We start from the raw sequence: 15,721 nt of genomic DNA, 5'->3' as shown, positions 1-15,721 counted from the left end.
AGTGTGTGTGTGTGTGTGTGAGAGAGTGTGTGTGTGTGTGTGTGTGTGTGAGAGAGTGTGTGTGTGTGTTGTGAAATGATATACTGTGAGTCATTCTGTAGTGAGTAAATATCTGATGTCATTATTTATGAGAGGGCGTGGCCTCATCCTACAACACATTTAGAGGCATTTGCACAAATATGAAAGAGTTGTCCGTCCGAACCACAGACATATGCAAAGCAAACTTTATTGTTTAAGTGCATTTTAGAATACATCCACACAAACATTCACATTATGTTATATTCTATTCTATTCTGATTATCACTGGAAAGATCTTAAAAAGACGATCTGTTGTGTGTTGGCAGACTGTACTGGAGTTCACAAGAGAATCTATGATATATTTGTGCATTTTGTTGTTTTGTCACTTTTGAGGCATTTTCTAGACTGTGGTGAGAAGTGATGCATCAGATGCATTTATTAAATACTTTATAAAAGATCTGAATGTATAGCACGGTGTAAATCAGCTGTGTGTGAGACCTGTGAGTGCTCTGGACGTGTCTCTGAAGTAGTCGGCTGTGATGTCCTGTATGGAGTGAACAGCTTTTTCTCCGCGCTGATTCCAGTCATTCATCTCTGCCTCCAGTTCACTCACACGCTTCGGCCCCAGCTCCTCGTACTGCAGACATTTCTGAACAAACACACAGACACACGTCCATCAGCTTCTGCTGCTTCTTAACATCGTGTTTATCAGCTGAACCCACATTATCTTTCATCATCACATCTGTGAGCTTCTCCTGCTGCTTGAATGACTGACAGGTCAGATTTGGTCCTGATGTACAAGGAAAGTGTTTTTTATTTGTATGGCTCTGGCGTGAGATGTGTGCATATACCAGAATCTCCGTCTTGTAGAGTGTGGCGATCTCTCGCATGTCTCTGAAGGGCTGCAGAAGATTCTGGTAGAACTTCGTCGCCACACTCACTAATTCCCTGTAAGTCTCATCTTCCTCCTCATAGATCTTCATCAGCCGCTGGAGCCCGTCAGTGCAGGGATGAGTCTGCAGCTGCTGAAGAACAAAAACACCATCATCATCCTCACTCAACCTCAACCACCGGCAGAATGAAACTCTACTGAGCGGAATAGAATAGAACAGAACTAGGGCTGTGCAAAAAATCGAATGTGATTTTCATGCGCATCTCTTCAGTAAATCTCCAGCACGTGCTTTCAGATGGAGCGGCATTTACTACACAGAGCCGTAGTGAACGCGATTTTGAGCAGCTTGTCAGTGATCTACGGCTCTGTGTAGTGAATGCCGCTCCATCTGAAAGCACGTGCTGGAGATTTACTGAAGAGATGCGCATGATTGCAAAGCCCTAAACAGAACACAATCAAACAGAATGGAATACAATAGAATAGAATACAATAGAATAGAACACAATCAAACAGAATGGAATGGAACGCAATAGAATAGAATAATCAAACAGAATTGAACACAATAGAATATAATAGAATCAAACAGAATGGAATGGAACACAATGGAATAGAATTGAATAATCAAACAGAATTGAACACAATAGAATAGAATAGAACACAATTAAACAGAATGTAATGGAACACAATAGAATAGAATAATCAAATAGAATTGAACACAATAGAATAGAATCAAACAGAATGGAATGGAACACAATAGAATAGAATTGAACAATCAAACAGAACTGAACACAATAGAATAGAATAGAACACAAACAGAATGGAATGGAACACAATCGAATAGAATTTAATTGAACACAATAGAATAGAATAATCAAACAGAATTGAACACAATAGAATAGAACACAATTAAACAGAATGGAATAGAACAATAGAATAGAATAGAGTAGAATAAAACAGAATAGAACAGAACACAATCAAACAGAATGGAATGGAACGCAATAGAACTGCACAGAATAGAATAGAATTGAACAGAATAGAACACAACAGAATATAAAACACTAAAACACAATAGAATAGAATAGAATATGTCGCGTCTCACCGCGCCCAGCGTGTCTTTGGCGCGCGTCATCTCGTCGCGCATCGCTTTGCATTTAAACTCCTGCAGGTTTTCGAAGTACTCGCGCTCGTCCGCCTCAGTGACGCTGAAGAGCGCGTCCAGCACGATCTTGCGGCCGCACGCGTCCACCGCGGCGCCGAAGTAGCGCTCCAGCTGCCTGCAGGCCGCGTCAGCATCGCACCGCGGCGCGCTGGAGAACAGCAGCTCCCACAGGCTCGGCTCGCAGAAGCGCGTCAGGTCGGGAAACAGCGGGCCGAGCTCATCCCGGACGCCGCTCAGGTGCGCTCCAACGCCGCTCAGCTGCGCGCCGGAGAACAGACCCGCGCAGCTGCCGCTCGCGTCGCCGCGTCGCTGCAGCGTCCGGTTATGACACGTCACCGCGAACTTCGTCTCGATCTCGTTCCACTCCACGATGAATCTGAGTTTGTGGCTCTCGCTGTCGTCGAAGGCGTCGCGTTTAACGGCGACCCATCCGTCCAGACTGTCCATGCGCTCGCTGTCCGCGTCGCTCATCGCGTCGGTGTTTGTGTTGCGCTTCCGCCGTCATCAGCGGTCAGCTTCCTGCGGTCACGTGACGGGGAATTCCAGCGTCCTCGTGACGCACAGATTCTTTATTATTATGCCAGATTTTAACCAACTGTATCTGTACAATAAGAGCTGCTGCTACAAATACCCGAACTGTAACATTAAAATAGAAATCATTCCATTGTTACAGTAGTCATCAAAAGATTATGAAAACAAAACAAACAGCAAATGTGAATTAAAAACACACAGAACAAGAGCTAACACTCTAAATCAGATGAGCCTATACTTTACATGATATTTCTGTTTAAACATGCAGATGAAACACTTGTGTTTTATAAACTGATTCTGATCAGTTCTGTCAATTAATATTCATTCATTCAAAATGATACCACTGAAATTATACTTTCTTACATTTTCTATAAAGGCTTTATTGGATAAATAATTTGATACAATTCAACCCGATTTGAAAACAAAAATAATTTCACCAATTTTAGTGAATCAATTTGAAGAATATTATTGAAGCTGTCCTGGGTTTATACTTTATGATTTATGTGTAAAATGTATCTAAATTAAAGTCTAAATATAAATAATATAGGCCTATTTAAATGTAAACTTTACATCCGAGTTAATTAGATAATGGCACCGACTGAAGAACCGAATCTGTGATTTAACCTTCATATTGTTGTTAAACTGTAAGCGCTACAGTAAATGTGTTCCCAGTAAAGCAGTTGTTTGTATCGTGCAGTCGTGAGGGTTTTTTTGAGCTCCTGCTGATATTCGATCTGTCGCTCTATATTTATCTGTTCGGAGCTCGAAGCGCATGCGCAGATACTCGCTCTACACCGAACACACCGAGAACCGGCAGGTATTTATGACTGCTTTATTACTTTGATGATTTCAGTTTGAAGCAAAATCAAGAAAACAATAGCTGTTTAGGTGTGTTTATAGCTGTAAAGTGTGTGTGTGTGTGTGTGCGCGCGTTTTTGTGACAAATGAGGACAAATTTGTATAATGACAAAGGTATGACGGGTATTACAAGGAGAAGGTGACTTTTCAGGACATTACCCCATGTCCCCACTTTTCAAAACGCTTATAAATCACACAGAATGGAGTGTATTGAAAATCTGAAATAGCACAAAGTTTCCTGTGAGGGGTAGGTTTAGGGGTAGGGTTGGTGTAGGGCAATAGAATATACGGTCTGTACAGTATAAAAACCATTACGTCTATGGGATGTCCCCACTTTTCACAAAAACAAACCTGTGTGTGTGTGTGTGTCTGTGTGTGTGTGTGAGAGAGAGTGTGTGTGTGTGTGCGCGCGTTTTTGTGACAAATGAGGACAAATTTGTATAATGACAAAGGTATGACGGGTATTACAAGGAGAAGGTGACTTTTCAGGACATTACCCCATGTCCCCACTTTTCAAAACGCTTATAAATCACACAGAATGGAGTGTATTGAAAATCTGAAATAGCACAAAGTTTCCTGTGAGGGGTAGGTTTAGGGGTAGGGTTGGTGTAGGGCAATAGAATATACGGTCTGTACAGTATAAAAACCATTACGTCTATGGGATGTCCCCACTTTTCACAAAAACAAACCTGTGTGTGTGTGTGTGTCTGTGTGTGTGTGTGAGAGAGAGTGTGTGTGTGTGTGCGCGCGTTTTTGTGACAAATGAGGACAAATTTGTATAATGACAAAGGTATGACGGGTATTACAAGGAGAAGGTGACTTTTCAGGACATTACCCCATGTCCCCACTTTTCAAAACGCTTATAAATCACACAGAATGGAGTGTATTGAAAATCTGAAATAGCACAAAGTTTCCTGTGAGGGGTAGGTTTAGGGGTAGGGTTGGTGTAGGGCAATAGAATATACGGTCTGTACAGTATAAAAACCATTACGTCTATGGGATGTCCCCACTTTTCACAAAAACAAACCTGTGTGTGTGTGTGTGTCTGTGTGTGTGTGTGAGAGAGATCTGTGGGCAGATTTTCTGACAATATTTCTTGTAGAAAAACAAAACAAAACCTCATCTTACGTTTTATAAGTGTATTTCGTCGTTATAAATAACTTTGCAAACGATAGATAGATAGATAGATAGATAGACAGACAGATAGATAGATAGATTCAAATCACCTTTTAAAGTCAAATCTCTCTCAAAGTACTTCACTGGCATGATTGTTTTACATTCAGTGCTGCCATACAGCATCAGCACACACACAAACACCAGAAAATAAAATGAACACAACAGAAGCAGCAAGATATATGAGAAGAGATTGACTGTTGATTGCGTTGTAAAAAGCACTATATAAATAACGGTGAATTGACTTGACTGTCCAGACGGTGAATGACTGAACTAGTGAACATGAACGATGTGTTTCTGTCGGGGATCTGCTGCAGGTGTCGGTATGGACGTGTATGAGGTCAGAGGTCATCTGGACGTGATCGCAGAGGAGCTGACGGCGAGTGAGGAGGAGGAGGAGGCGTTTGTGATGGTGCAGGACTCTGCTGATGTCTCCACACTCGCCGGCGCGCAGCAGATGAAGGTGAGGCACAGATTCACGAGCGCGTGACCCGAGCGTCTGCAGTGTGTGACGCGGCGCTGTGCTTTCCAGGAGCAGCTGTCCAGAAGCAGGAGCAAGCTGAGCCAGAAGATCGTCCAGATGGAGAACTTCGCCAGTAACCTGGAGGAGATCTTCATCACTGTGGAGGTTTGCACACAGTCTCTGCTGCGACAGGCAGTGTTTGGGCGGTTTCATCTGCACGTGTGTGTCTGCAGGAGAACTTCGGCCGGCAGGAGCAGAATCTGGAGCAGCACTATAATGAAGTTCTGCAGACGCTGTCGCAGAGGAACGAGGCACGAGCCGCGGCGCTGGACGAGCAGAAGAACAGCAAGCTGGAGTGTTTGTACGGTCAGCTGCTGCGGTGCGGCCAAACACTGGACGCGTCCAAAGAGCTGATCGAGAGCGCACAGGAGCTCCACCGCAGACCAGACAAACACGCCTTCCTGCAGGTCAGAGCCAGCCATTCAGTCTTAATAGAGAATCGTGAAATCAAACACTGTTCAATCTGACTGCTGTGGGGTGTTTGACCCGCCCTCCTTCTCTGATTGACAGGCTGTCATGCCAATAATGAAGAGGTGAGTAGATGCAGTGTGTGGTTTGTCTAACAATCATTATTTACTCACCTTAATGTCGTTCCAAACCCGTGTGAGAATGTTGATGATGCTCTTTTCATACAGCCAGCGTGGCTTGTGTGCTGCAAACACATACCAGCTTCATCACTGTGTTTGTCACGCGACTTTGTTCCCCTTTCGGGCTCTGTTTTAAATTTATTTTGAAAGATGAAGCTCACGATTATGGTAAGGGGGCGTTACATTTCCGATGAGTGCTTGCGGTGTTCGGCCAATCACAATGCACTGGGTCAGCTGGCCAATCAGAGCAGACTGCACTTGTCAAAGGAGGGGGCTTTGTTGAAAACTACGTGTTTGAGAGAGGCGGGGCATAGAGGACCTACAATAATGTACAGTATTTGAAAAATAATGTGTTTTTTGAACATTAAAGCATGTCAACATATTCTGTTACACCAAATACACCAAATAATGATCTTTAAAAAAGCATCATATGACCCCTTTAAAGGGGTCATGAACTGAAAAACCAAAATTGCCTTGATCTTTTGACATATAAGAGGTCATTGTACTATAAAAACATCCTGTAAGTTGCAGAACTCAAAACTTTCTCGTTAGTCTAAAAACAGCTTATGAAGCCAGCATTCGCTGCCTGTTTAGCCCCGCCCACCGATTCTACAGCAGTCTGTTTAGCCCCGCCCACCGATTCTACAGGCCTGTTTAGCCCCGCCCACCGATTCTGCAGCAGTCTGTTTAGCCCCGCCCACCAATTTTACACCTCAGCACAATTCTGAATGGGATTTTCAGAAAGATTGAAACTAAAAGACGGTGTGCACTGATAATATTGGATCTGACAGTTATGTCACAACACAAATTTGAGTACGTTTTTATTTTGTGATCACTGTTGCTTTGTCTTTTCTTACAGATCGTTTGATTTCTATTGAGTTATTTATGTGTTTTTGACCTAAATCACAGCAGCGTCCATCTGTGAGGAATGTAGCTGTCAATCATACACAACTCTTAGCCAATCACAGCAGTGGGCGTTTACTTCCGAGTCTACAATCCTCCACTCCTATTCAAACAGAGCGTTCTGATGAGGGGGGTTGAAACAGCACAGAAAATAGCCTATTACTTCTACATTATGATGTTTTTTTTATGTAAAATCTTGATAACATTATAAATGGACCTCAGAGAACAGTACAAAATAAAAAGAGAGGCAGTTCATGACCCCTTTAAGATTCACTACGACTCATTCACGTTTCTGCATATTCACATCTGCTACATCACGACTGTTCACAAAACACCTGTGAACCGAGAACATTTGTACAGTTTGTAAATCTGATCAGCAGGTGCTTTCGAAGTGCTCGTCCTCCGTTTGGATTTACAGTGGATGTGCCTAATAATCACAGTAAACAGTAGATCAGTGATATAATAATTCATTATACTGACATTCTGTTATTTAATTGCACGTCCATCAGTCCTGAGCACTAACTCTGCTAACCCTAGAAGACTCGCGGGACCCTAACCCTAACGCGAGGTCTAGGGGAATCTGGGATGTTCTGTAATGTTCTGTCCAATCAGAGTGGAGCAGTTCTCCAGAGAGGAAGTGGATCTGAAGCTGGGAGTGTCTCTGGACTTCGAGGTGCTGACGACAGATCTGTCCGATGTCAGACAGATGATGGAGTCCATTAACGTGCTTCCAGGTCAGACGCCGACCGCTGCTCGTTTATATTTACATTCGCTGGGTTCCATTTATGCAGTTTTATGCCATAGAAACATAGAAGATGCAAATAAAACTTCCAAAATGTGCCTAAAAACAGAGACTCACCTGAAGTGGATAATCTTTTATTTGGCGACATGTAAATAAACTACAGTGGAAACATTTACATGTGCTAAACAAATTCCTACTGGCACGATAAGAGAAAGTCATGTGACTGAATAATTGACAAAGAGACATATTATTTTTGCAAAATTCAGATTTTGGGAATGTAAAGAGTGTAAATGATGCTCTCGACAGTGTTAAACACTCACTCACATGAAAGGGCTGGTATTTGTCTGATTATTTTTCTGTTGAAGCTGAGACACAGTTATGGCTTCATTAATTTAGCTGTTTAAAGGGTTCGTATGATTGAGATTCCTGAACTGCAGCAGAACTAGCGCTAGAGTTATTACACATTATAACACACATCAGAGCTCCAGCTCTTCAGTTCACATGCGACACACTCTTTCTGCCCTGAGCTCCACTGCACTTCATGCAAATGTGTTTAGCTTCAGACGATTAACATGCAGCAAAGGAAAAACACTGTGTAGTGCACAAAAAAGTCTCACAAATAAAATGATACAAAACTGTAGAAAATGAGCCTTTGAATGCTTTCAGTCAGCAGGTTGAACAGGTGTGTTTGACTGTCTGTCTGTCTGTCTGTGTGTGTCTGTGTCTGTCTGTCTGTCTGTCTGTCTGTGTCTGTCTGTGTCTGTCTGTGTCTGTCTGTGTCTGTCTGTGTCTGTCTGTGTGTGTGTGTGTGTGTGTGTATAGCTCCATCGGCTCCGGTCATGAATCCGCAGATCGCTAACTCTGCCACCGACACGTCGCTGCACGTGTGCTGGAGTCTGTTCTCGGACGACACCGTGGAGTTTTATGAGCTTTACTGGCGTCTGATCTCTGACGACTGCACTATGGAGACGCCGCAGGAGGGTAAACGCGTCATTTACTACCCAAACCAGTTAAACGCAAACCCCACTGGTCAACTCAACATGCCTTCACCTGTCAAAACAGACTTAAATCCAATCGCAGAAAAACAGTAATGCTCAATCTGTCAGGATGTGCTAGCTGCTCTATACTGAGGTCAGAGGTTAGGGTTAGGGGTTGGGCACAGGTTAGGGTTATAGGGTTAGGGATTAGACCAGGGCTTCTCAACTCTGGTCCTTGAGGTCCACTTTCCTACAGAGTTGAGCTCCAACCCTGATCAAACACACCTGAGCCAGCTATAGAGTTACAGACAGGTGAGTTTGATGATGGATGGAGCAGAACTCTACAGGTAAGTGAACCTCGAGGCCAGAGATGAGAACCAGGGCCGTAAAACACCACAGACACTGAGGGGGACGAGTCCTAATAATCAGGACAGATTGTCCCTCATAATATCTCAAATTTTGCTCTGCTCTGCTGTTTATCTTTAGGATGACAAAAGGTTTTAAAAGTGACATTTTTAGTCTGGTCTGCTTCAGTGCTCGTTATTGTCAAAATGATTGAGATGACCAATCAAATCAAAGTAGACAGAGTTTACGGTTCACAGAAGCAGAGCGCGAGTTACAGTGCAAAGCGTCAGTTTTTAGCAAAACATTTAATATTTGAAAACTGTTTTAGGATAGATGGTTAAATGACCAACTAAGAATACTACTCCACCTTTTTCCTCAAATTTCACCCATTTGAATTGAAAACGTGATTCATGTAATTCCTCAATGAATGTGACGAGACAAGAAACATTTTGCGTTTTCAACGTATTAGGCATAGAAATAAGAGTGAATGTGTGCATATTTTAAAATATTATTTACAAATAGCTGAAAATGATCACTTCACAACTAGAATTAGACCTAGAATTTCCTTCAACGTTGTATTTCTTGATACTTTAAAAAACAACGACTGGTTTCCCCCAATATTCAAGACATGGCCTTGTAGAGAAGCCCTGGTTTGGGGTTTAGTATTTGTTTCAGCATTGTGCTTAAAAAGACCAATGCAGTCTTTAGAATGGGCCGCAGGGTTTGTTTTTAACTCAGAGTGTCCAGTCCTGTGGTCTTTACCTTCAAACTCAGCTGAACCGACTCACTGAGGTCTGGAGGATTAAAGGGGTCATGAACTGCCTCTGTTTTTATTTTGTACTGTTCTCTGAGCTCCACTTATAATGTTATCAAGTTTTTACATCAAAAAACAAAATGTAGAAGTAATAGGCTATTTTCTGTGCTGTTTTAACCCCCCTCATCAGAACGCTCTGTTTGAATAGGAGTGGAGGATTGTAGACTCGGAAGTAAACGCCCACTGCTGTGATTGGCTAAGAGTTGTGTATGATTGACAGCTACATTCCTCACAGATGGACGCTGCTGTGATTTAGGTTAAAAACACATAAATACTCAGTATTTTAAATGATCTGTTTAACAGACAAAGCAATAGTGATCACATAATGTAAACAGTTACTCACACTTGTGTGCTACAACATTACTGTCAGATCCAATAGTCTTTTAGTTTCAATCTTTCTGAAAATCCTGAGTTGAATTATGTCTTGTTTGTAAACAAATCCACAGTAAAATGAAGTGAACTGAGTTCTTACTGACACGGTCTGGATCTTCATTAAAAATAAAGTTCATCCACTCTTTCCTAACGTTGGGATCAGAAGGAAGGCAACGCAAACACTGTTTTTCCACAGCTTGGCACTGCACAGTGTCTTGTTGTTTTCGGAGCATCTTTATCATTTGGTTTCTGCACAGACCTGTATTCGCCTCTCTGGTAAACACTACATGCGTTAATCGGTGCGCGGGGCTAAACAGGCAGTGCTGTAGAATCGGTGGGCGGGGCTAAAAAGGCAGTGATGTAGAATCGGTGGGCGGCGCTAAACAGGCTGCACTGTAGAATTGGTGGGTGGGACTAAACAGGCAGTGATGTAGAATCGGTGGGCGGGGCTAAACAGGCAGCGCTGTAGAATCGGTGGGCGGGGCTAAACAGGCAGCGCTGTAGAATCGGTGGGCTGAGCTAAACAGGCAGCACTGTATAATCGGTGGGCGGGGCTAAACAGGCAGTGTTGTATAATTGGTGGGCAGGGCTAAAAAGGCAGTGATGTAGAATCGGTGGGCGGGGCTAAACAGGCAGCGATGTAGAAGCAGGCGTTGATCTTCTGTTGAGGTGGTGCTTATCCACACTATGACATCATAGAGTAGAACATTCCACAAGCTGTGGTTTTGGCAGATCGGCTTCAATATAAGCTGTTTTTAGACTAACAACAAAGTTTTGGGTTCTGAAACTTACAGGATGTTTTTATAGAACAATGACCTTTTATGTTAAAAGATCAAGGGAATTTTGGTTTCTCAGTTCATGACCCCTTTAATAGAAACATCCAGGAGTGTGTTTGGAGCTGAACTCTGCAGGACTGGATCTGCTCACACACACGTGTCCAGTCAGCTCTGTGTGTGTTTGCAGTGTCTCAGCTGAAGGTGAAGGAGACGCACTGCACCGTGTCTGATCTGCTTCCTAACGCTCAGTATGAGCTCTGGGTCACAGCCACCAACACCACAGGCATCAGCCCGGCCAGCGAGAGGGCCGTTTATATGACGGGTACGTGCCGCTCATCTGCAGAGCTGCTGTAGTGGACGAGTGTGTAACGCTGTGTGTGTGTGTGTGTGTGTGTGTGTGTGTGCAGTTCCCTCTCCTCCGGTTCTCAAGCCACGGCAGTGCGTGAGCAGCCTGGACGCGGCGCTGATCCGCTGGGACTCTGGAAACACCAACCCGGTGGAGTCGTACACGCTGGAGTTTCACCGGACCCACGCAGATGGCGGCTGCTCCGCCACAGAGTCAGTGAGCTTCATTACACACATCAGAATGAGTCCAGAGATGAGTGTTCTGGCATCATGTACTCACCCTCACATCGTCCAAACTGTACCACTTTCTGCCCAACAGAGGAGATGTTTCGAAGAATGTTTCAGCTCATATTATGACAGTCAGTGGGGACCCAAAGCTGCAAAAAGAAGAAAGATAGTGTGACTCCATATTCCAAGTCTCCTGAAACGACACAATCACAATTTATATCATGATAATTTAGTCTGTATTCAATGTAATATCAAGTCAAAACACTGATCAACGCACAAACGAGGTCTGCCCGGAAAGTATCCAGCCATCTAATATGAAAAATAGAGACATTTATCAAAGAAGATACAAGAAACTTGTTTCAGTTTCAGTTTCCTTCAAAGGTGAATTAAGTTTGGGAAAAGCCAGGATGTTTTCCTCGTAGTGCATCTCTCATCTAATATTTTTCATATTACATGGCTGGATACTTTCCAGACAAGTCAAGTCAAGTCACTTTTATTTATATAGAGCTTTTAACAATACAGATTGTGTCAAAGCAGCTGTACAGTATCAAAATAGGAAAATAGTGTGTCAATAATGCAGAAGGACAATAGTAAACACTCAATTTTCGGTTAAAGGCAGTTTATCATTGAGTTCAGAGATGTCATCATCCAGCTCAGTTCAGTTTAAATAGTATCTGTGCAATCAAGTCCACGATATCGCTGGAAATGAAGTGTCCCCAACTAAGCAAGCCAGAGGAACCAAAACTTTATCAGTGTCAGAATGGAGAAAAAACCTTGGGAAAAACCAGGCTCAGTTCTCCTCTGTAGCAGAGTTGTGTAAGAAAAAATTTAAATGAGAGTACAAACCAGCAGAGACAGGGTCAGTCTGTCCAAACCCAGTCCTGATTATATTACAGAAAACAGAGCAGAATAACAGCGGGGCTAGTGGGTAACTAACTAGCTAAACCAACTAATCTCCAAATAATGTCACTAACCTGCGAACGCTGGTGCTCCGAAGCGCTCAGTGCAGATTTGGAGATCCATCTGATCACCTGTTTGACATGAAGGCAGTGAAGCGTCCGCTCTCTTCCGGCAGGTCCGTCGTGGCGATCCCGTCCTGCGAGTGTCTGGTGCAGCTGCAGCCCTGGAAGCACTACATCATCCACATCAGAGCCGTGAACATCGGCGGCCCGAGCGACCACAGCGAGCCCATCACCGTCTCCACCACAGGTTCCCACCACACCTGACATTCAGTTCAAGCTTCAATCCACGTTTATTTGTATAGCCCTTTTCATGATAGAAATTGTTGCAAAGCAGCTTTACAGAAAATTTAAGTTTCTACATTTTATTCAGGAGTAACTTATCAGTGGTGACTATGTCAAGTTGATGTCCATATCATGCAGTTAGTTAATGTCATGTAATCAAACAGACGGTCAACACTATTAACAGCAATGCTTATATTTTGCAATCAAACTTATAGCAAAGTTTGGTAGTTCTGTAAGTTGATTCAGTGTTGGCATCATCTGAGGTCCTCTGAGGGGTAGGCGTCATCTCTTCTCAGATCTTCGTAAGGGCTGGATCCAGACTGAAGCTTGTGTAATTCCTAGTTACCTTGTGTCTGAACCCCCCAATGTTATCCAGAAGGTTATTCCTGAGTTTGGGAGCCAAATGCGAAACAGCTCGCATAACAGTGGAAACTAATCCCATATTTTCTAATAATATTACCAAGGGGCAACATGTATATTGAAAATAGCAGAGGGCCTAAGACAGATCCTTGTGGCTCTCCGTACTTTACTGCCGATAACTGAGATGATTCCCTGTTTAAATATGAACGCACCTGACGAACACTTGTGTGTGACGTGTGTGAGTACAGGTACGTTCTTCCACCTGCTGGAAGACACAGCGCATCCGAGCCTGTCGCTGTCAACCGACGGCCTCACCATGTTCTACCTGGATGAAGATCTTCCCATCAGTCACATGACCTTCAGCGACAACACCTTCAACAGGTGAGGCAGCAGCGGGTCGGTCGGGTCGGGTCGGAGCCGCTAACGCTGTGTCTCTTGCAGGTGCGTGGCGGTTCTGGGCGACCTGGTGCCCATCAGAGGCCAGTATTACTGGGAGATCGATGTGGACGAGAGCGCAGAGTTCCGCGTGGGCGTGGCGTACGAGGACACACAGCGCAACTCGTACCTGGGCGGGAACAACACGTCCTGGTGCATGAGACACATCCTCACACCGTCCAGGTGCGTCGCCTCGCAGAACCACAGCAAACGGTTCAAACAATGAAAGTGCATTTCTCTTGGAATATGGGCGAAAGCATTAAAATGTTTACTTTAAACATTTGTGCTATGCAACACGTGCATCTGCAAGCGCGTTACTCAGCCTGCGGCACTCTCTTTAAAATTACTAAGTGTAAACATTTAAACAAATTAAATCACTGAAATATGAGACACTAACCCTAATATTGTGTGCCATTTGTGCAGAGTTGGCAGATTTTCGCAACAACACCCGCTCAATTGCTACTCAAAACTAGCCCAAACACGTTTCAAGTGGGGTCCACCGGTAAAAAAATGCATTCCAAGGGGTAAAATACACGTTTTTTTTTTATGGGGTTCTCCGGTACAATTTGCATGACAGGGGCTAAATATCACGTTATTGGGGTCGCTTCAACTCAACGACATGAAAAACAACCCGTGACGACAGTGTTAAAGTAGACCAATTTTGCAGGAAAACGGCAGACTTGTCAACACTGCATCTGTGAGCTCATCATGTTTTCACTAGGGTCCTATAGCATGAATGAGGGGGAATGGTGAGGTACTCGTGTCTATCTAGAGTCCATCTGAACGCTCAGGCTTCTGTCTCCTCCTGCAGACACAAATACGAGTTCCTGCACAACGGCTGGACGCCGGACATCCGCATCACAGTTCAGCCGCTGCGGATCGGTGTGTTCCTCGATTACACCCGCGGGATCCTGTCCTTCTACAACGCAGCGCTGCGGCAGCACCTCTACACCTTCAGCTGTCAGTTCCTGCACTACGTTCAGCCGTGTTTCGCGCTGGATAACCCCGGAGCGCTGACGCTCCGCGCCGGACTGACCGCGCCGCCACACGTCACGCAGCCCTGAGCCCACGAACAGGACTTAGATCTCAACTGATCTAGAGCTGAATAAACCACAGCCAGCATCTGTGTGGGGTTTCTTTCGTTTATTATTCCATAGGAACAGTTACACAGCAGTCCTGCCAGTAAAACGTGATCAAATAAAGTCTGTGGTGCTGCAGTTCTGCGCAGACATGCGTTTAGATGGAGCTCTTATTCCCGCTGCGCATGCGCTCCTCCTCATCTGATGAATCTCCTCCATACGGAACGAGTCTAGAGGAGCTGCTGGAGTCTTCATCATCTTCATCATCAGCTGTTCTTCAGCTGCAGGGAGATCAGAGACTTCATCAGCTTCCAGAGTACAAGTCGTTATTGTGTTTGTTTGTGTTTATACTAGGGCTGCCCTCGACAGGATTTTTCTGGTCGACTAGTAGTCGTTCATTTGAAGCATTAGTCGACTAGTCGCACTATTATTAATAAACCATTTAAATCATAATGAGCCTTTAATTGCCTGCATTGCCTAATAAGCGCATGCCTAAAGCTTGCCACAGCACACGCAGAAGTAATGATTATGAATGTGTCAGGGGAAAACGGTAAGGAGGCTGCATTAACATTTTAATAATGTGCTGATAAACTAGTGTTTTCGGTTTAAGAGATTAACTCGGCACAGTTGTGATGCGCCTGTATGCACATTTCATACGAATTACATAATCGGGGGATTTTTTTCAATTTGAATGGGATCATTTGAAAGTAGACATTTCGCTCTCTATAGATATATTTTTCATATAAAGGCAAGTATACACAGAGTTTTGCGCTCAAGTTCACAGAGACCGAAAATGCATCCTGTTTGCTCTCATTATTTTACAAAAGCACAATGTTTTGTTATTGTGAGTGCACAAAAAATAAACGTAGAGTCTTTACAGATTCAAAAGATTTATTACTCTTATCTGTATGAGCAAACATGAGGAGTATTTTAACATCAAGTGAGCCTCCATCTGTCTGCAGTGAGCTACTGTTCAGCTCCACACAGACACTTGAACAGAGCACATTTCTCTAGGTTAACATCAGATTGAGCGGCCATGTAAAGTTGCTGCTACTAACATATTTAAGATGATAAGCCATATTTGAGGTTGATGAATGATAGGCCAGTGTTTGGATGTTCTGCTCGATGTACTGTACAGTATTACCACAAAGACCAGCCATCACGGACTGCGTGACTGCCTGGGGATTTAAAAAAAAATAAAAATTTCCACAACTAAGCAACTAATAAACTTTTGGTCGACCAAGCCTCTTCTCGTCAACTAACAGTTAGTCGACTATTAGGGGGCAGCCCTAGTTTATACACACCTCTCTGTGTGTGTGTGTGTGTGTGTGTGTGTGTGTGTGTGTGTGTGTGTGTGTGA

The 15,721-nt window shown here is 43.8% G+C and overlaps 2 protein-coding genes across 5 annotated transcripts in view; one reads left to right on the top strand and one right to left on the bottom strand.

The window, feature by feature from the left end:
* The window catches only part of whamm (WASP homolog associated with actin, golgi membranes and microtubules), a 3,671-nt gene extending 1,054 nt beyond the window's left edge, over positions 1–2,617 (bottom strand). For 2 of the 3 annotated variants that reach the window (XM_016456043.1, XM_016456058.1), the window contains exons 1-3: positions 2,010–2,617; positions 870–1,043; positions 517–667 (exon numbers count right to left, since the gene is read on the bottom strand). In XM_016456043.1, the coding sequence (XP_016311529.1) occupies positions 517–667; positions 870–1,043; positions 2,010–2,540 (856 nt within the window). In that variant the 5' untranslated portion in view covers positions 2,541–2,617. The remainder of the gene's footprint in view (positions 1–516; positions 668–869; positions 1,044–2,009) is intronic. The other variant, XM_016456052.1, reaches the window with a different exon arrangement.
* A 652-nt stretch (positions 2,618–3,269) lies between these two features.
* Positions 3,270–14,732, top strand: fsd2 (fibronectin type III and SPRY domain containing 2). 2 transcript variants are annotated; one of them, XM_016456018.1, is made up of 13 exons: positions 3,270–3,417; positions 4,949–5,094; positions 5,164–5,259; positions 5,328–5,561; positions 5,665–5,687; positions 7,257–7,378; positions 8,209–8,367; positions 10,858–10,992; positions 11,078–11,228; positions 12,319–12,452; positions 13,096–13,228; positions 13,289–13,465; positions 14,094–14,732. In XM_016456018.1, the coding sequence occupies exons 2-13, from the start codon at positions 4,957–4,959 to the stop codon at positions 14,344–14,346; spliced, it is 1,755 nt and encodes a 584-aa protein (XP_016311504.1). In that variant the 5' UTR covers positions 3,270–3,417; positions 4,949–4,956; the 3' UTR covers positions 14,347–14,732. The 2 variants fall into 2 exon arrangements, with proteins under 2 accessions (XP_016311504.1, XP_016311496.1); XM_016456010.1 differs by lacking the exon at positions 3,270–3,417 and having other exon boundaries at positions 4,667–5,094.
* Positions 14,733–15,721: the final 989 nt, after the last annotated feature.

This window comes from Sinocyclocheilus anshuiensis, unplaced genomic scaffold, assembly GCF_001515605.1.
Source record: "Sinocyclocheilus anshuiensis isolate Anshui unplaced genomic scaffold, SAMN03320099.WGS_v1.1 scaffold1303, whole genome shotgun sequence".
Classification (NCBI taxonomy): Eukaryota; Metazoa; Chordata; class Actinopteri; order Cypriniformes; family Cyprinidae; genus Sinocyclocheilus; species Sinocyclocheilus anshuiensis.
Note: the sequence above shows the minus strand (reverse complement) of the source record. Positions and strands in the feature narration are given on the sequence as shown.